The sequence below is a fragment of the Eutrigla gurnardus genome (assembly GCF_963514095.1).
Source record: "Eutrigla gurnardus genome assembly, chromosome: 17".
Lineage (NCBI taxonomy): Eukaryota > Metazoa > Chordata > Actinopteri > Perciformes > Triglidae > Eutrigla > Eutrigla gurnardus.
In genome coordinates, this window is record NC_139928.1 from 15,093,047 (window position 1) to 15,114,433 (window position 21,387).

General features: G+C 41.0%; 1 protein-coding gene across 2 annotated transcripts; it reads left to right on the forward strand.

The window, feature by feature from the left end:
- The first annotated feature begins 42 nt into the window (after positions 1-42).
- LOC311027371 (brevican core protein-like) lies at positions 43-17,002 on the forward strand. Of its 2 annotated transcripts, XM_084031378.1 has the most exons (16): positions 43-243; positions 5,442-5,521; positions 5,632-5,991; positions 6,252-6,426; positions 6,669-6,796; positions 6,936-7,229; positions 7,456-8,298; positions 9,029-10,116; positions 10,168-10,213; positions 10,247-11,245; positions 14,099-14,206; positions 14,362-14,520; positions 14,615-14,697; positions 15,163-15,307; positions 15,433-15,615; positions 16,231-17,002. In XM_084031378.1, exons 1-16 carry the CDS (start codon positions 224-226, stop codon positions 16,350-16,352), a joined length of 4,833 nt encoding a protein of 1,610 aa, XP_083887504.1. In that variant the 5' UTR covers positions 43-223; the 3' UTR covers positions 16,353-17,002. The 2 variants fall into 2 exon arrangements, with proteins under 2 accessions (XP_083887504.1, XP_083887503.1); XM_084031377.1 differs by having other exon boundaries at positions 9,029-10,213.
- The last annotated feature ends 4,385 nt before the right edge of the window (positions 17,003-21,387 follow it).

Consider the following 21,387-nt stretch of genomic DNA (forward strand, 5'->3'; position numbering starts at 1 on the left):
AGTTCAGGATTTCATATCTCCACTTTCCCCTCATACTCGCTCCTTTTCTCACCGAGCCTCGGAGTCGTCCGGACAGCAGTCCCAACTTCCCTCATACCTGCGCGCAGCATCCAGCGTTTCTCCCCCCCCGACAGGACAGTCGCACTGCAGCAATCTGAGTGGAGCTGACGGGAAAATACTTTTTTTTACAGCCGAGAAGTCCAACCAGCCTGTATCAGCTGAAATGCTGCCGAGAAGAAGCCGGTAGGTTGTTGTTGTTTGTTGTTGTTTAGGGCTGTTGTGTCGATGTCCAAGTTCTTTTGAATGTATAAAATGCCAATTTAAATGATGTTGCCATTTAAAGAAATGACCCTCTTTATAAGTGTATTGCTTTACAGTATAGCTGCTGTCCTCAGAGGAGGTCCTGAAATTATGGCCAGTAGTTCATTTTCTCTCCAGAAGATGTATTTTTTTTTATGGAACTGACGCACTTTCTTAAGTATAACTTCCTTCTAATTCGATTTGCAGTCTTTTTCTTCCACATCCCCCACTGTGTTTCAGAAGAGCAAGTAGATGTTATACATGTTTCTTATGTTGAGTCCCCATGAGCGTGTGAGGCACTGTAAAAATACATTTACACAAGCGAACATGACGATGCCCATGAACCTCAAAGGAGAGCTGTGACAGCACTGGCTTACTGTCCGATGCACTAAAGGAAGCAACACCACTGAAAAGCCTTAAACTGCCCTTTCCTCTGGGAGTAAAACAGGAATCCTGCTGAATGTGAGCTCTGAAATGTTGCTGTGCCCTGCAGGAGACACAAAGAAACAGCTTTTTTTGTCTTAAGTGCATAACGTAGCCTCTTCTATTCACCGTCTCCACCTCAGGGTTCAGGGAGATAAAGCTCTACCTTCACTAATGGACAGAGATGTAGTAAAAGAGACATAGCCCACTTTTAAGGATTTCCTCCTTTTATTTCATACAGCGAGTGGAGCCAGTCCATCAAGTTCAAAATCATTTAAACTTGAATTTGGTGGTGATACTAAACATCAGGTAATAAGAGTCGCTTGATTAGACGTACGTCTTTTACCTCAGCCCTCAAATTAACACTGAATGTCTGAAGGGAAGAGGCCACACTACTATATAAATACTCTGAAATTCAGCAGATATGTTTTGAATAGCAGCGAGGGCAAGAAAACCTTCTACTGCAGGTGGCAGGTATGATGTCAAAGTTGAAGTTTAAGTTGATGGAGTTAAAAATGTCACGATATAAACTGGTCTCAGGCCATAAAGAGTGTGCAAGGAGCCACCTTTGGATCTGTTGGGACCACGAGGCGAGTATGAATCACTGAACCTTGGTGTCGGAATAGTTCACCTCAAATTAAAGAGTTCTTGATAGCAAAAATGTAGGTTAGTAGCTCAGTTATTGTGCTCATTCTAATCATTTTCGAGTTCTGCATGGCTTATAATGGGCTTGCCAAGCGTGGGCTGTGGTAAGTCCATGGATTTGCTGAGTCAGGTCTGAGATCAGTTTGTTTGTTTGATCCTCCAACTCGTTCCCAGGCACGTTGGGTGGTGAATCGTCTACTGGGTGGCTTTTCCCAAATTGGTCATCTTGTTGGGAGGCAGACAAGTCGGTTTATTGGCGATGTCTGCGGGGTCTGGGAGGTGGGAGTCCCCTTTGACTGAGTGCAGCTCATCGGATGTGGAGGTTTGATGCTGTTGAGTCTCTGTTAGACAGGGCCAGCTTACTTTTTCTCTGGACTAGAAAATGTTTGGTCCTGGGATGACTCTACAACATCTGGAGCATCTGGGTCGTTTCAGAACGTGTGTTTTTGTATAAATTTAAGAAAATATGATTCATGGGGCATGTATTTCTGATGGGTCTTTTCTGGTGCTGTGTTTCCAGGAGAATGTCATCAGCGTAGAGGAATTGGAAGGATCTGGTTTATGGTTTGTCATTTCAAAGAGTATAAAGAGGACAGAATAAGGATCAGACACTCCCAGCCTAAATTAGCTCTGTTTAATCTCTCATATCCGCTTGTTGGCCAGATATCTGATCATTACCCATGTTGACTCAGAAAGCAAATTACAATACATTACAATGCTTATTTTGGTCTGATTTTCGGATTTTTGGAAATGCCCCAAATAGCACTTTTGAAAACCTTTGATTTAAGATTAGATTATTTCTCCTCAGTATCACAAGTGGAAAAAATAGAGAGTCTGTGGAAACAAATAATTTAAATGCAATAAGAGGGAAAAGATCTAAACTGCCCATCTATGTATAAATTAACTATTACAGTTTGGGATAGACAAAAGTATAATTTTCTAAATTTTGTGCCTTTTTGAATTAAGTCGTACATTTGTAACTCATGTTGTACCTTATTCTTATGCAGATTTAGTTTGAACATCGTACCATATAACCACAGTCTTGGGGTAATTAAATCTAAAAAGAAATGTGAGGAATAAAGACGTAACACTCACTTATAGTGGATGTTTTAAAACCCAATAACTGTGCATTTTAGGAGATCCCTCCTGTATTTTATTATAGACTGCAGAGCCAGTCCCAGCTCTATGCGCTCCACAGAGCTTACATCAGTCAAACCGATGTTTGACCTGTCCACACTGAGATCAGGAGTTATTATCCTGCTTGTTGGAGGGGACGAGGTTTGCCTGAGTTGACCTTGATGCAGGCAGAGCACTGCAGAGGCCACCCACCAGATGCAGGGAGCAAGCTTTAGTTGCAGCACTGCCAGGGATCTCAGCATCCTTGTGTACTATTATTTATCATGATTTAAAGTTGACAACGTTAAAGACATGCTTAGGCTTCATGTGGTTTTGACTGATGCCTGCTTTTGCTTACTTGTACGCTTCTGCAAGAGGAGGAGGAGACTGGATAAGTTCTGCTCGTGAATAATGCATCGGCTGCAGTTTCTGGACGTGTAAATGCAGTGGGTGGCATTGATTTTAGCTTGACTTGTCTTCATTGTTACTCTCAATGAAAAGCGCTGAGCTGCCGAGTGCCTGGTGACGGCGAGACCAAAGACTTTGTTATCTTAAAAAAAAAAAAGTCACAAAATAATCAGCGGCAGCCGGAGGGACTTTCTCCTCTGTCATGAACTTGAATGAAACAAAAACTGGTACACAAGCACACTCTCACAGCAGCGATACCATTTGAAACAGTGTCTTAATGTGGCCTTTTGTGCCAAGCCCGCTCCAGAACGATTCTTAGTGGTTTGAAACTTCCTTTTCCACCCTTGAAAAGAAGCAAAAGAAAAGGAGAGGGAGGGAAAAAGCGAGCAAGTGTGCCAGTGGCCCTCGTCCTTTAATTTTCCACCGAGGCCTTTTGTGAGGGAGTCGGCCTGAAGTGAAAGCACAGTGTGCAGCTGTCCTCCTGGCCCACTGCTCGCTTTTTGTGAGACGCTTTCTCGTCAAGAATACTAATAGTGATACCAACTCTGTGGAGTTCGCCCAGCTGGCTGAGGAAACAGACAACAATTATTCTGCCATCAAAGGAGGCCATTTAATCTGACGCAAGTTAGCGAGCTGTGTTTGTGCCGATGGTGGTTGATACACAGATGCAGAAAAGCTTATAAATGCTTGTCTAGCTGTTGGCTCGCTTCTGTGCTTCTGACCTTTGTAATATTTGTTGTGTCATATTTTTCATTCATTTACTAGAATCTTCCCCTTGAGCACACGTATACTATAGGTCTGTTTAGACAGTGTGAATGGTTTATGTGTGAGACATCTTATGTGTGTTTATTCAAATTTAATTTTGATAGAAATTAATGAGCACTTTCTGTGCTGAGTGTTTTGTGTCGTTAGCCAAACAATCCAGGATTTCTTTAAGAGTTACAGAGTTTACTTTCCACTGATACTGCTACATTTCAGACGGGAATATGTGCTTTTTATTGTACTCTACTTCTTTTTCAAAGTTAGATGCAGTTATATAAAGATAAAACTGTAAAAGTCACTCTGCATAATCAGCACCTTACTTTTACTTGTTGTTACCTATAATTAAGTGTCATAAAATAATGAAACATATCCTTCACTTCCAAATGCAAAGATATTTCGTTTTCAATTACCAAGAAAAACTGTTCACATCTGAAAAGCTGAAACCTGTGACTTTGGGGCATTTTTGTTTAAAAATAACTATCTTTTACTAAGTGATCAACATTTATGTGGAGTAAACGTTGGGGATATGGAATTGGGGCGCTGCTTTCAGTGATGAATGAACATTTGCAGCTTGGGGAGGTTGTGTGAGGTCAGTGTGAGCGCCATGCCATGCCTGCTGGTTTAATAACAGGGATAACAGACTGGTGACGGAGAGCTGGCAGGATGCTGCTGGGCTGAGACGCTGTGTCATTAGCTCCTGGAGGTGATGAATGGCTTGTGGTCGAGAGCCTGTGCTCCCAGCTTCCCTTTGAGAACCAGAGAAGCAGTTCTTTTTTACTTCATAGTTGAGCTTTCAGATACGTTTCTCCGTATCTTATGTTAGTGTTTTACACAGGTTATTATGATTCTCTCTCACATATACAAACTCAGTTGCCAGTTTCTTAAGTACAGCAAGCTAAAACTAATGCAACAAATGCTCAAAATGTTTGGGATAGTTGTTGATTCAGCTTTGTATCGTTTCAAGGCATTTTGTTGCAGAGATGTTTTTGATGTTATTTTATAAGATGTGTCATTTTCTTCTATTTTAAGGAGGCTTTTTAACATTGAACCAGAGACGAATAGCTTGTGGACTAATTTTGGCACATTTACAGTTCTTTTTTTCTCTTGTTTATCACTCCATTTATATCAGTGAGACTAGACTAAATATAAAACCCCTCTTAGTATAATTCTAATGAACAAGTATGTTCAAAATAAATCTTTATTTTTATTTCCCACCACTTTATTTCAGACTGGTATGTCCTTTATGTTTTATGGCCCTTTAAGCCTACATACAGCTTTTGCCACTTTCTATTTATTTTTTATTACATGTAATACTGTATATTTGTAGTGGGCAAGCTCAGTAACTAAAGACTATTACATAAGCATAATCATATCAAATAATAAATGGCTAAAAGCGAGAGCATTACAGTGTCGCCTTGAATCTGTCTCTTCACTCGGCTGCGTCTATGTGCAAAGCTACAACCACAGTGAGTGGATGCTGTGGTGAAGGCAGCACAAAGGTTTGCAGCTTGTGACCTTTAATATTACAATAAATCAGTTTGATGAGTTCAGTCGAGCTGAATCAACACAATACATGACTTCCAATATCCGAAACCACTCTACCTATTAAAGGTTAAACGTGTGTGAAATTGGAAACCGGTAAGGAGAAATAATTGTGTTCTTTCTTTCACTGCTACACACACACCTATGACTGAAATACGTAAATCATTTTTGTGTCTGTCATATTTAATCTATTAATAATAATAATAATAATAATATCACCTTGTGTTTCCTCTCTATCTCCATAGACATGTCCAAATACTTCCAATTCTCATTGCAGTCTGCCGCCTCACTCTGGCCTTCCCCACACCAACTCCATCTGCATCCGGTACGTCTGCATTTTCACATTATCCTGGTGTTTTCATTCACGTTCAGTTATAACCAAAGAATATACATATAGGTGCATATCAAAGTATGCACTTTTTTTATTTCCTGCAGATGATGTCTGGCAGCTCCAGGTGAACATCCCTAGCTCAGGTCCGGTTTCTGCCTCACTGGGCAGCTCCATCTCCATCCCCTGCTTGGTGTCTCTGTCCTCGTCCTCCTCTGTTGCACCTCGGGTCAAGTGGACTATGGTGTCAGGTGGGGTGGAGACGCAGATCTTGGTGGCGAGGGGTCAAAGGGTGAAGGTCAACGAGGCATACCGCGACCGTGCCGCCTGGCTCAACTATACGTCCTCCCCCGATGACCTGTCGCTGTGGTTGGGAGATTTGCGCTCCAGTGACTCGGGTCACTATCGCTGCGAGGTGCAGCAGGGCCTGGAGGACGCCAGCGACATCGTTGAACTCAAGGTCAAAGGTGACAAAATGGAAGACGGGGATCATCACTGAAATTTGGGGAAAATTCTGATCAATATTAAGGCAACAAGGGATACAACATGTAGTGTAGTAAAGATATTATGGAATGCATTGATTATTACAAAACATCTGATTCGTATTCCTACATTGATGGGCAAATCTTACATTAAAAAAAATCATCATTTACTGGTAATATACTGTTGTTCAAATGGCATTTGCTATAATCTTAATATAAACATGTGCTTCTTTGTGTCTGTTCAGGTGTTGTCTTCCACTACAGAGATGCTTTGGGTCGCTATGCGTTTTCCTTCCCTCAGGCGCAGAGGGCTTGTGAGACCATCGGGGCACAAATCACGACTCCTGACCAGCTGCTGGCGGCTTATTATGATGGCTATGAGCAGTGTGATGCAGGCTGGCTGGCAGACCAGTCCGTCAGGTATCTCCTCAGCTGTCCGGGGCTCACTCACACTCGAACCTTTACTGTAATGGCTGCACCATTGCATTATTGAAAAAAATATCCTAAAACTTTTGTTCACATTTCCCCAAAATTAAACCTGAATTGTGTATGGGCATTTTTATATAATAAACTGGACCTCCTCTAAAAATGAAAGCCAAGTTTACAAAGAAGGAGATGAAGAGGTAAAGTTGGAGAAATACTGATTGTTTCCATTCTTGCAGATATCCAATCCAAGTGCCCCGTGAAGGTTGTTATGGAGACATGGATGGCCAACCAGGAGTGAGAAACTACGGGACAATGGATCCTGAGGATCTATTTGATGTTTACTGTTATGTGGAGGAAACCGATGGTATTTATAATACCTATTTCTATTACTAAAGACCCATACTAGATATTTTAGGCCAATTCTTATTCCATAGCATATTGCCAATTAATTATTTAAATTAGTATGTGACATGTAAAGATTTTTTTTTATATTTTCTGTTTAGGAAAGGTGTTTTTTGACACTACCCCACAGCAGCTGTCATTTGATGAAGCAGAGTCATACTGCAGAGCAGCAGGAGCAGAGCTGGCTACAACGGCAGAGCTGTACTTAGCATGGAGTGAAGGTCTGGACCATTGCAGCCCTGGCTGGCTCTCTGATGGCAGCGTCCGCTACCCCATCACAGACCCGAGAGACCGCTGCGGAGGGCCTCTGCCAGGCGTCAAAACCCTCTACCGCTTCAGCAACCAAACTGGCTTCCCAGAGCCATCCAGCCTTCATGATGTGTATTGTTTCAAAAGTGAGTATTTTGTTGCTTGTTCTTGTTCTTGTGCATAAAATCAAATTTTCATGTCAATACATAGGATACACATGCAGACATGGATTTTCAGATAATCATAAATGTTAGGTATTTATAATGTATATGCATGCATGGAAAAAGATGGACAAAATATTGGAATTAAAGATTCAAATATATTATGTATTTTTCTTGAATCCATTTTTAATTCCCTATATGTCCTCTGCAGATAATAAAAATACTCCCACTGACACCCCCATGGACCACATGGCCACAGTGTCTGAGGACATTGGACAAGATGTTGTTATTCTGAGGGAAACAGAGCGAGAGCTGCAACTGAACCAACATGCAGAACAGGTGGAGCTCAAAGCTCAAAGGGTGCTTGAATCTTTTCACTTTTTCTCCAGCCCTACCACCGAGGAACACCTGCTTGACACTCACCCAAAAGTTGTATCAGACACGACAGAGTCTCCTCTCAACACCACACCTATTTTGGACCTCCTCCAGACATTGAATGAAACTTCATCTCTGACCGAATTGAGCTCCCAGCATCCTACAGCACTGGTCAGCACCACAGAAACCTATGATGCCCCACAAAACACATCATTACTGTTCAGTGTTTACAATCAGACAGATTCCCACCAAAACCTGAACATCACCTTTGACCAGTCCGAGTCTGACAGCACCACAGGTTTTCCCGAATCATCATATGAAACTCACATACATAACCAGACCGTGCCAGACACGCATCCTGAAGAGAATAAAAAGGATTCCCAAGAAATACAAGAGACCAACCTGCATTTTGAAAGCTTGCAAGCCAATTACAGCGAGACAAACAGCAATTATACTCAAGAGGAGAATTTCTGGGAGGTGACCTCGGAGACCCTTGAACCCGTGGTTCGGGTGAAGCTGGACGAGGCAGCAGTTGAAAATGGTGTACAGGTGTTCCTCTCAACTCAGGCCTCAAGAGAAGAAGAACTTGTCGCACAACCAGAACAAACTACAAAATCTCCCATCAAGGACGAAACCTCATTGTGGGCCCATCTGGATGGCTCTGGGGATATTTCTCAAGGTATGTCGAGCATACATTTTTGTTTTTGAGTTTCCAAATTGGATAAATCATTTAACATTTTGGGGAATAAACTTGTTCATATTCCTGCTGAGTGTTAGATGAGAAGATTGACATCACTCTTGTGTTTGTACAGTTAATATATAGCTACCAGAAGAGGGTAACATTAGCTTGGAACAAACACAAGAAACAGTTGGAAACAGCTAACCTAGTTCTGTCCAAAGGTAACAAAAACCATCTCCCGGCACCTCGAAAACTCACAAAATAATGTTATAATGTTATATCTTGTTTGTTTCAGTTGTACAAAAAATGTGTAACAATGGCAAGTTGCGGTACTAAATTAATGTGGAAGACTATTTCTTAGGTGGGAACAGGGACTTCCGTGAGTCTTGTCACTGAGAGGTTGCCATCAGGGACGTCATATAGTTATATACTGAAATTTGAAATTATTTTGCATTTCGACTACATATATGACCCAATTTCAATACAGATTCATGTTTCCACCGGTGACGTATCCCTTAATGGGGGATTTTGACAGAACCTGGCTAACTGTTTCCCCATATCCAGTCATTATGCTAAGCTAAGCAAACCGTAGCTTCATATTTATAGATATAGGAAAAGTATCTTCTCATCTAATTCTTGGCATGGAAGCAAAAACAGTTATTTTCCAAAATGAACTCTTTCCTCCAATAGATGTATTTACAGTTCTAATAATGTTTATGCTCTTTTCTAGAGAGTGACCTTTACGTTGAAGCAGTCAGCTTCATCCCCACATCTGATTCTTCCACTTCTGGCTTCACCACCCACCAGTCACTTTCTGCTTTGGTTAACAGTGCTTCTACTGAGTCTCAGACAGCACGCCCCAATTTGACCCTTGCATCTGAGACACTCCACTCTGACGAATTGGGCTTGGATATCCTCTCCACAGTGCCTCAGACGTGGGAGTCGCCCATCTCTAGACAGGAGGGGAGTACAAGCTTAGAAGCTGATGACACAGTCACTCTGGAAAGTGTAGAAAAGCAACTGCACACCACAAAGTCTGAAAACCTTGTTTCTGGTGTAGGTTTAACTACCACTGAGTCTCCTGAAGGGTCAAACAACTCTCCGTTCCCTACTGATTCCTCTGCAACACAGTATCAAACATCAAGTTACAGAGAGTATTTGGACACTACGACCACAGGGTATGAAGAGGCAAGTGGACACGAACTTGCTACAGTTAGTGCAACCCTTGAAGAAGAAATTCAATTCTCCCCAACTCTTGCTGAAGTTTCTTTTTCACTTAAAGAAGCAACAATTGCCCAGTCCCTAGAAGAAGAAGCTAGTGGTGCACCTGCTGTTGAAGAAGAAACTTATATTGCCCCAACCCATATCTTTGAAGAACAAGCTAACAATGCCACAGACCTTGAAAAAGAAGCCAACATGTCCCCAGTCCTCGAAAAGGAAGGTGGTGTTGCCACAAACCTTGAAGAAGAATCTAGTGTTGTCCCAACCCTTGAAGAAAAAGTTTCCCCAACCATTGAGGGAGAAAATGTTGACCGAACGATGGTAGAAGAAGATATTGTTGCCTCAACTATTGAAGAAGATATTGTTGCCTCAACTATTGAAGAAGATAATGTTGCCCGAACGATGGAAAAATCTAGTGTTACCCCAGCCATTGCAGAAGAATCTAGTGTTGCTCCAACCACTGAAGAAGATAATGTTGCCCCAGCCATTGCAGAAGAAGCTAGTGTTGCCCCAACCACTGAAGAAGATAATATCACCCCAACAATTGAAGAAGAAGATCACATTGCCCCAACCATTGAAGAAAATATTGTTACCTCAACCATTGAAGAAGATAATGTTAACCCAACCATTGAATATAATGTTACCCCCACCATTGAAGAAGAAGGTAGTGTTGCCCCAACCATTGAAGAAGCTAGTGTTGGCCCAAACATTGAAGAAGAAGTAGAAGATAGTGTTGCCCCAACCATTGAAGAAACTAGCATTACCCCAACCATGGGAGAAGAAGCTGACATTTCCCTAACCCTTGGTGAAGAAGCTAGCATTGCTCCAACCCTGGAAGAAGAAGCTAGCATTGCCCCAACCCTCGAAGAAGAAGCTAGCATTGCTCCAACCCTGGAAGAAAAAGCTAGCATTGCCCTGGACCTTGAAGAAGAAACTAGCATTGCCCTGATCCTGGTAGAAGAAGCCAGCATTGCCCCAACCCTTAAAGAAGAAGGTACTCTTGCCCCAACCCTTGAAGAAGAAGCTAGCATTGCCCCGATCCTGGTAGAAGAAGCCAGCATTGCCCCAACCCTTAAAGAAGAAGGTACTCTTGCCCCAACCCTTGAAGAAGAAGCTAGCATTGCCCCAATCCTGGTAGAAGAAGCCAGCATTGCCCCAACCCCTGAAGAAGAAGGTAGCATTGCCTCAACCCTTGAAGAAGAAGCTAGCATTGCCCCAATCCTGGTAGAAGAAGCCAGCATTGCCCCAACCCCTGAAGAAGAAGGTAGCATTGCCTCAACCCTTGAAGAAGAAGCTAGCATTGCCCCAACTCTTGAGGAGGACTTTACTGTCTTTCCTCTTGATTCACAAACATCTAAGTGGGCTCTGCTGACCACCACAAGGGGACCCCAAGAGTCTCTTAATGATTTAGAGTACAGCAGAAAAGACTCCATCACCTCAACAACAAGTCCAGATTCCTCCTCAAGTACACAGCCCACTGCTTCTACCACAAAGCCAACTGGAACCACCACCACAACCACAACACACTGGTCCAAACGCACCTGGAGTCCAACCACCTCAGCACCAAAGGTTTTCCACAAGACGGCTGAGCCCCAGAAAGTGCCAGCCTTCATACCACCAGTGGATCACGGTGTGCTGGATGTTGAGTTTAGTCTCACCCCGCCGCCCACCCTGCTTATTTTGCCCAATGAGAGGGCAGCTGTAGGCGGTACAGGGAAAGCTTCAGGTAATGTTAAAGCCACTTTCATCAGCCTAACGGTCCTCTTGCTACTCGACGCAATGATCCACTAAAATCCCCGATCTGTCCTCAACCTGCCTTTGCACCATTTTCTGTAAAACACCTCACCTCCTTTTTCAAATGACTTCCCACGTTTGTTTCACTTGTTGTCTCAGAAAGCCCACTCACCCTTCTGACTCCTCTTGCTTCACTTTAAAATGCTCCTTACTTTCCCCCTTGTGACCCCAACCTCCCCTTCGAGATACTCACACTGGGACAGCTCCCATATGACATTTGTCAACAGTCCACTCTTGTTGTGCATGATGTTTTCTTCCTCATCCAAAGATTGACTTCTGTGAAGTAGTGTAATATAGTGGTATGTTTATGAATGAGTATGTCAGTGCTTCCACGACTTTGATTTTCTGCAATAGTCAGGGTGATAGCGTTAAAACTGGATCAGTGGATTTTATTTAGCAAATAATACGTCTCCGCCCCAAACAATGGATTATCATTCTCTTTACCATTACCTACTTCTTGCTAGCTAGCAGTGTTTTTTGCAGTAATCTGGAAGTAACTTGACAAAGGGACTTTTCTCTGGAATGTTACAGTGATAATGTTGAACGACAATACTGTTTTTGTATTTAGTCCATTGCTAGTGTTAAAACTAATTTCTTTCCTCTGATTTTTAGACTTCTATTGCATTTTTTAGACAGTCTCGTACCAGAAGCACAGATTATTATGTTTTAATTACAAATGTTAAGTTTGTAATTAAGTACAAATGTGTTTATTGTTGATTTGTTGTTGAGCGGTAGCAATTTGTTTTAAATCTCCATTATGGGTCAGTAATGTTTCATACTGTAGTCATATTTAATTGTTTGATCATGATTTTCCAAGATTTGTATAGTATTGTGTTTTAAGGGTTTAAGAATGATAAAATCAACTAATTTATGTTTGTTTCTTGTCTCACCGTCAGTTTATTAATCTTTTTTTTTTTTTTGTAACTGTAAAAGGTTTTGTTTGAACCAACTACTTAAAATGGCAGCTTCAGACAATAGTGCCATCTATGGAAGATAATCTCTGCAGAGAAAAAAAAATATTAAGCATTATAAAAATTTCAAGGTAAGTCAACATTTTTGACTTCATTTTTCAAAAATGATGACTCACTAACACTTTTACCCTAGTATCTCATTATTTTTGATCATCCAGTATTTATATTTTTTGGAAAAATTGTCATCTTTTTGGATTTTCCCTGCAGAAATTGGCTTACATAGATTTGGCATAAATCCAGGAAATTGCATTTTAGCACAGAGATACTTTCCACTATTAAGGAACACAAGACGAGGCTATTTATGGAGCACATATTAATACAGGAGTTTTGAGTAAACCAGCAACACATATCGGAACATGCAGATGCTTTTGCTGTTTTTTCTCTTTCAATCTCAGCTTCAGCGCCTTAATTAAGCCTTAAACTGGTGAGCAGTGATGATTATATATTGGACAATTCATTGCATTAAAATACTGGAGACTCAGCAGTTTAAGGCAGTGGGAAAGCCACCACTCATTCAGTAATTGAAATGACTAACCTCACATAATCACCTACTGGCAATGTATTGCCATGTGCTGTTTGAGCAATACTGCACATACACATACACATAGACTTTTGGGGTTTGTGAGTTGAATTTTATTGCTTTGCAAACCTGACAAAAAGTCAACATTTATATTTTCTTCTTTATATATTCCTAACCACCGTTGTTTTTTTTTTTTTTCAGCAAAACTGAATGATGCTTTTAATTTGAGTGCACATGATTCTCATTTAACTTATGTAAAACAGTTATTACACACACACACACACACACACACACACAATGAGATGAGAAGTATGTGAGTGTGCAGTATAATGACAGGCACCACAGAGCTCTTGTTTATAGGGTGTCAAAGGGAAGCAAACTAACCAAATCCACTTGTAAAATGTTTAATTTCAGTTTGGACACATATGCCTCCATTTTACCGTATTTTACAAATTACAAAAAATAAATAAACTGAAACTCAAACCCCTCTTTTGACAGGGACACTTTGCTTGTAGCCAAGAGACATTTACCTTGAACTGTGTGCTCATCCATACAGGAGATTGAAGACATGATGTCCCAGTAACAATAGCCAAATACATTCAAATAGGTCAACACAAAAACTTAAATCCAGCATAACAAATGCTTTAGTTATATGGTGAATGACATGATGTGACTAAGTGACAGGTTTCTCTTATCACTTATGTGCTGGGATGAATGTAGCTCCAAACTTCTGCAAATCAAACTGAAACTTTAGACCCATGTAGGAAAAACATTGGTGACGTCTCCCTCTATGTCTTTTTGTGACCCGGTCACACAGTGTAATTGTAGTTTACACAAGTACCATCTGAAAGTTTTATAATTCATGAAGACTGTAAAACGAGGACGACAGAACAAACAGATGTTAGAGATGCACCAAAGAAGACAGAAGAGGACTTGAGGAGTTTGACCTCATGTGACATTCTGAAGTATGTCCTCTGCTGCCACCTGTTGGCTCAGGCGGCTCCTTGTGCTTCATGTCCTTAGCATGACACTATTATTACATCTGCACATATTCATCAACCTCTGTAAATGTATATAATTGACTGTTATAAATGTGCAGATGCAATTAGTGTATCCTCTTAACTTTAATCTTTATTTGTCTAATCTGTTCATGCAGCAAGTTGTATCCCTATAATGAAACTTCAAACACAACAATGGATGATAGAGGACTTGAATAATACGATACACAGACTGTGGGCCATCCTCTCATGTAGGTTCAGCTGCAGAATAACCTGAATCAGTCTTCTGTTTTCAGATGCCTGTGTGAACGACCCCTGTCTCAACGGAGGCACCTGCACTGACCGAGATGGGCAGATTCAGTGTCTCTGCTTGCCAACGTATGGAGGAGACTTCTGTCAGACCGGTGAGCTCTCTGCTTTCTTTAAATTGTTTATGTCATACGTGTCAAACAAGCTGTGGCTGCTTTATGGAGTCAATAAGGGGAGGTCACACACAGCAGCATAAAACAGGTTTCAAAGACTCCTGCTTGTCCCGTCTCCTCCTTCGTGATCTTGTCAGACCTGGAGCGATGTGAACCGGGATGGGATAAGTTCCACGGCTTCTGCTACCGACACTTCGGCCAGCGTCTGAGCTGGGAGGTCGCAGAGAAGCACTGCCGCATGCAGGGAGCTCACCTGGTGTCCATCATAACCCCCGAGGAACAGAGTTACATCAACAGTAGGTTCAACACAGTTATTTGTCCTATATGTGTGATTTATTAGCTTAACGTGTCTTTGAGGACTGAATTGAATGGCCTTATTGTGCTCACCAGACCACTACAAAGAGTACCAGTGGACCGGGCTGAACGACAAGACCATTGAGGATGATTTCCGCTGGTCCGATGGCAACCCGTTGGTGAGGAACATTAAAAAGCATGAATTCACACAGATTGAGCTTGAGCACCAAACAAACATTGCAACTTTAAAGGGGCATTCCACTGATTTTACACCTCAAGGTCAGTTTCCTTGTTAGTAGTCTAGTTGTCAGCCCGTGAAAACGATGATTTCTTCAGTCATACATTTTGGGATATGAATGTTGCATTCATTCTTTACGGAAGTGCAATACTAAATCATGGGAGTAGCCTACTCTTTTAACAGAAAATTGGTATATTCTCTTTGGACTTTTATATTAGTTGTATATGTTTTCCCATTAATTATTTGTTTGATAGGCTTTGGGGATAACTGAAACAGTGTGTAACATTTAACTAAATGTGACAAAGTAATTCCAAAGTGGTGCTACTTTTATATGATACGACTTCATGAAAAAAATTAGAAAATGAGTGTACTGTATAACCCATATCTCTCCCCTCCATGCATACAGCTGTATGAGAACTGGTACAGAGGGCAGCCAGACAGCTATTTTCTGTCTGGTGAGGATTGTGTGGTGATGGTGTGGCACGATGACGGACGCTGGAGCGACGTACCCTGCAACTATCACCTCGCATATACCTGCAAGAAAGGCACCTGTGAGTAATAGGGATTTAGAGCTCCCCATTAATGAGTTCCACTCCCTCGTGTGGTTGTTTTGGGCCGTTACACCATCATCCATCAGCCCCAACCAGGACCCAACTTGTCTCCACTCTTCCACCAGCCTCCTGTGGTCCACCACCCAGGGTCCGAAACACCTCCATCTTTGGGAAAGCTCGACAGAGATACGAGACCAATGCTGTCGTGCGTTATCACTGTGCCGAGGGTTTCCAGCAGCGATTAACTCCTCTGATCAGATGCCTGCCTAGAGGCGAGTGGGAGAGGCCCCAGGTTCTGTGCATCCCTGGTGAGATAAGAGATTCTCACAGTCCTGACAAACACTTCTCTCTCTTAAAAACTATTTGTAAAAAAAACCTTCATGATATTCTTTAAAGTTTTAATTATAGGAGTGTTCTTCCTGTAGTGGGTTGTAGGCTGATGATGAATGTTATCTGACAAAATACATACAGGATGTCTCAACTGCCACAAGTCGTTTAAAAAGGGTCTGGTCTGGTGATATTCTATATTTTTCTCACTAGCAAAAAAAAACACATTAAGTCCAAAACCAATCATAATTTACCCAAATTTACAACATCTGTGCCTTGTTTCTGTGTGCCAGAGGGCTTCACTTTCGTCCAAAAGCAGTGAGCTGCACCTCTGCCCTGAGTGATATTCCCTTCATTAATGAGCACTAAAGTTTATTTTGACTTACTCAAGCATTTTACATCATTATTTCCTGAAAAATCACAACCTTTAACACTTATCGCATACTAGTCGTTTAGCGCAACCTTACTGAGTACCCCATCCTTCATTTCGTTGAACATACAGTACATACTATATGTGACAAGTAAAATCTTTGAATCCTGAAATGTGTTTTTGACAAAAACATCGAGAATAACTCTGCTTTTGAATCACCTTCCAGAGGCCAGGAGTCAAACCAACAACCCTGAAGTGACATCACTAACCAACAGCAACTTTGCTGCCGCTGAAGACGAGTTCGAAGCCACTAAAAAGACACCAGAGTACTGGGACATCAAGTTTTAAAAGTCTGCTGTGCTTTCCTTCCTTGTCTTCCCCTCTTCCATTCTGCTGTGTGAACATGACAAAGTGCCAAGAAACAAATGCTTTTACCAATGAATGTGCAAACAGGTCAAAGCGAGCCACAAACTCAAAGACACAAAGTAAAACTTCCTCTCAGTAAGAAGCCCGAGTGCACATACAGGCTTTGTTTTCTGTTCATGGAGTTAAACATTTCTCTTAATGTCCTTTAGAATATTTTCTACGGTGTTTTGGTTAAATATAAAATAAAAGAAGACATTAAGTAGAAAGAAGAAAAACAGTAAATATGAGAACTCCAAATTACTCTAAGCTCCAACTTTACAACATTACAGTCGGAAAGGTTCTCGTTTTTGTTATATCAGGAACCTTTTGTCCTAAAACGGTGCTAATGTCTTTAAAAACTTTGTCTCCAACAGATTTTTGTTTTTTCCTACTTTCTCAAAGAATCTAACGACTCCAAAGCACAAAGTCAATCTTAACAAATAGTCAACAAGTACTGTACATATAATCAGTTTCACACCTTCTGAGAGAAACCTTTTATTTCCAGCAGACACAGTTTTGTTCGTCAGCTTTATGTTGTAATAAAGTCTTGTAGAACAGAGCAAAGAATAAATCGTTCTCTTATTCTACTCTTGTGTGCAAGCTTCATTTTCCTGTTTACGTTGGTGAAATCATTGAAATAAACTCTAAAATGCATTAAAGGCCATTGAAACATGACTGTGAGGATTCTCAGTCATGTTTCTCATCAAGAGGCCTGAGAAGAAGAAGAGTATATTTTGAATTGTGCTATTGCTGCTTTTACTTGAACAAATAGAGGACTTCATCCACCAAAGCCTGTTGGTCAATCATTTATTTATTAATGCTTCATAATAATCTATTTGGATTAACTGCTTCTGGCTATGATGTATAATAGGAAATTAATTCCTACCATTTGTAAGCAAGCCATACGGACAAACAAACCAGAGAATGTGTTCTTCTAAACGGTGAAATGAGCTGTTTTAAATGTAAACTATAAATACAAACTGATTAACTGTCACCCTGATATAGAAAATCATAAGAACAGGCATCATTTGTTAAATATTCTCTTAATGCGTTATCATTTTATAGCCTACACGAATAAACAACAACAACAACCAATTAAGGTCAGGTGACCAACGTGATTGCGATCACGTGCGCCTACGCCTGCCAATAAGCAGCAGCTAGACGTTGCGTCACGATTTCGTCATTCAGGTCGGACATTGAAGATTGACAGGAAAAACAGTAGGAAGACAGAATGTAAGTACATATTTCTGAGCTTTACATCCGGGAAAGCTTCAGCGATAAGGAAGAAACACTCTTGTACACATCTGAACGCATTTGTGGGCATTTACGTACAACGTAGGCTACCTGCCGCAGGTGACCTAGCTAACTCCCCAAACATGCTAACTCCCCAAACATGCTAACTCCCCAAACATGTCTCCCAGGGCCGCAAATGGATCGAGGTCTCAACACTTTATTACACAAAGAAGATAAACTGTTAAATAAAGTTAAACTGCCAAAAAAACACAGCTGGATACCGGTAGTTAACAGAGACCAGTTGTAATTAACAGCTTGCATGTGGTTCTTGTTCCTAAACTGTTGAAAATGCGCAGTGTGTTATTCCGCCGCCAGATGGCGTCATTGCTCCACGACTTGTTGCAACTGGAGGAAACCGATGGCAAGATGTCAGGGAGCAATGAAGTGTTTGATATCACAGCTGAGCCCATACAGAAATATTTTGATCACTGCCATGTTAGCACTAGAGAGGCTGAATCAAACAAAGCTGCCACCAGGATCGTTGCCCAGATGCCCGATGACGAACACTTTGTCTGCAACGTTTTAGGGAGGATGAATATTTATATTTATTATCACCTCTGTTGCTGGGATACGTCATCAGCTCTGACTCTTATTCATACTGCTGGGTGCAAAAGTAACCATAATTGTATATAAATGATGAAAGAGGTAATCTTTGTTGATCAGATGGGAAAAATACAATACATTCTTATATATCAATGAATGGTTTAGTGGTACATTTAGACTACTTTTATCTGTTGTATATGCGATGGTAAGGTGAAATAGTGAATACTTTGACAGGTTTGTATTGTAGATCAGACTAAACAAGTCATTTGAAAATGAGAATGAATCTTTGGTGCAGTATATAAAGCAGCAGAACATGGAAATATTCAAGAAAAAGTACCTTAATTGTACTTGAGTACCTTAAATTCCACCACGGCTTTGGTGTAATATTGTAAATATTTAATAATACATTTAGGATCAGCATTAGCCTGAAAAAAACCCATTCCATCATAAATATTTTGTACATGCACGCGTCTTTATGCAGAATTTAAAAAAAAAAACGTGACAGCATTTTCACAAGAAGGTGAACGCTCAGCACTTTTCCTTCCCAGCAATGTGCCATTGAGCAAGACAGTCCCCCCCCAAAGCAGATCCACATTAGTGCTGCCCATTGGCCAGAGATGCTGGATAATGGTTGCTCCAGGCTGCTCCCCCGGTGTGCAGTATGTTGTGCAACCTTTCTTCCTTCTGGTCCGGCTCAATTAAAAAAAGACTGATCCACATTATCGGACGTGATCAGAGGGTAAAGTTGAATTCATAAAGCCGGGCCGACGTTCAGAGAGGTGTCGGAGCAGGACCGCCGTTCTCAGGCCTTCAATGGCATCACGCAGCTCGGCCTGAATGCAGAGGGGCTTCTGTCCGCTCCCTTCGCGATACAGCCGATAACACAGCTCCAGATGGGAGTGTATTGTGGCCTGTGACCCCGAGGTCACGGGGTCAGAGCGGAGAGAACAGAGGCCATTCGTTAAGGACTCCTCACGGAGTTCCTCTTTCTTCCAAAGGACGCGTGGCTCGCTAATTGAGGGCCCACCTCCCAAACCCCAAGTGCGAGGCCCTTGACACCAAAAATGACCGCTGGTGTGGACTGCAGGGGGTGGAGGGAGGTGTAGGGGATGAAACGCAATAACTGTTGTTAGAGCAGAACCATCGATTGTTGGCCATTATGGATTATTTTATAGGTGATTTTTATTTCAATTGTAGATTATATTTTATAAAATATCAAGTTAGTTAGTTGCAGTTGAGTATCGTAGTAGAACTACTGATCATTGTTACAATCAATTAATCCGTCAGCCACTTTGTTGACCAATCTTTTTGTCCCAATCAGTCCAAACCTTATATACAGTCAAGTTTTAAATGACATGCAAATCTGCAAATAATCATGTTTGAGAAGCTGTAATGAGAATATGTTGCACTTTAGCTTAATATATATATAACTAAATGGTTTATTTATTAACTGTTTCTGTTCATATCTATCTAGATATATCAGAAAGCTGTTTTCCCACCTGAAATAAAGCAATTATTTAAAAAAAAAAACACGTTTTTGTGTTCCGAAACTGTCCGATTTTCCGAAGAAACGAAAAAGCAATGTTTGGATTCCCAGTAATTACTGGGCAAGACTTCACAAGATGTGTTCGTCCACACAATGAAAAGACAGAAGGGTGAGGAGAAGTTGAAAAGGCGTGCCAAGTTGGCTGGGAACCTCTGCGGTAAGCTTTACCCACAACCCTTCACCCCACCGCCAACGCTCACTGGGATACAAACAACCTTTGTGGCTCCTCTCTGGTTCGTGATTGGGACAAATGCAGAGTGTTTTGTGTTTTTTTGAGGTCCCCAGCTTCCTTCCTGGTCTTACTACTGCAACGTGCAGGCATACACTCGTTGTTTGCGTGTGCATCTTTAGGAACCCAACACAGAGCAGAAAAGGTCAACATTCAAGGGTCTCTTACATGTCTTCATATAAAGGTCACGAGAGACAAAAAGATTACGATCTATACTTGACTACATTTTTTACAACATTTTTTTTTTTTTTTTTAAACGTGTAATAATCTCTATTTTTAAATTAAGTTTGATTATTAAAACTGAGAAAATGTGGAATAGACAACAAACCAGTTAATATAGTGTGGATTATGCATTTCCCTTTAGTTTTCTTCTTTTTTATTTGTAATATCAAAGTTTGAGTACTATTAATACATATAGTTCTAACATTTTCTGATTATAAATCTTATAATTTATGCTTTGTTCCCAGTATTTTCTTCATATTTTTTCTTGACTATCTTATTAATGTTTTTCCTGAAGCTACAACATTCACCAGAATCAGTTGGTGGGTTCCTATAAATAGCTTGACTGACACAAGATTGATATTGATGCTTTACACGTAGAAAAATCCAGTCATGACGTGTATTTTCCATAAGCAAATACTTTTGAAAAGGATTCTTTAATCTGATTGTTCTTCATCTTGATCAATACAATAATGAGTTAGAGCTTACAGTCAAGGCGTTCGACTGAATTACTTAATCAGACCAATTTACCTTGAGGATGTAACATTTGGTTCGCCCCATTTTTATTGGGCCATAAAACCGTTTCACAATAGCAAATACCTCGTGTTATGTTGTTGTTGCGATCACATTCTAAAATACTGATCATTGTATCCATGTCATACACACACACACACTGTTTACACCATCGGTACTATGCGTTAAAAGTGAGTGCATGTGGAAGCTGCAGCAGCTGTATCAGTTTCTCAGCGTGATAAAAAAAAAAGTGTGGGCTGCCTGCAGCTCAGCTTTCAGATCAGCTCCACTGATATAATGGCTCCTTTAATCCAAGCCAATTAGACCCACAGGGCACGGGGAGTGGCTGTTTTCACACTGCACCAATTTGCGCTGGGGGTGGGAGGACTGATCGACAGGCGGCCGTGTGAAAACAGAAAGACAAATAGGTTATAATTTGAACCCATGGAGAGGCAATATGGAGGATGCAGCCTGCATGGGAAACTATTTGTGGGAGTTTTCTTACTTCAGAAACAATCAGTCGGGGGCATTTGATCAAACCCGATGAGATGATTGAACCACGTGGACCATTAAAACAAACGAATATATTACAGCACGTGGTAGAAAAAATGTATTTGTTCTAATATTGTAGATCT

Coding starts and splice junctions, on each gene's coding strand:
- LOC311027371 (XM_084031377.1), top strand. CDS start 224: ATGCTGCCGAGAAGAAGCCG. Junction 5,992..6,251: donor CGTTGAACTCAAGGTCAAAG/GTGACAAAATGG, acceptor GTGTCTGTTCAG/GTGTTGTCTTCCACTACAGA. Junction 6,427..6,668: donor CTGGCAGACCAGTCCGTCAG/GTATCTCCTCAG, acceptor CCATTCTTGCAG/ATATCCAATCCAAGTGCCCC.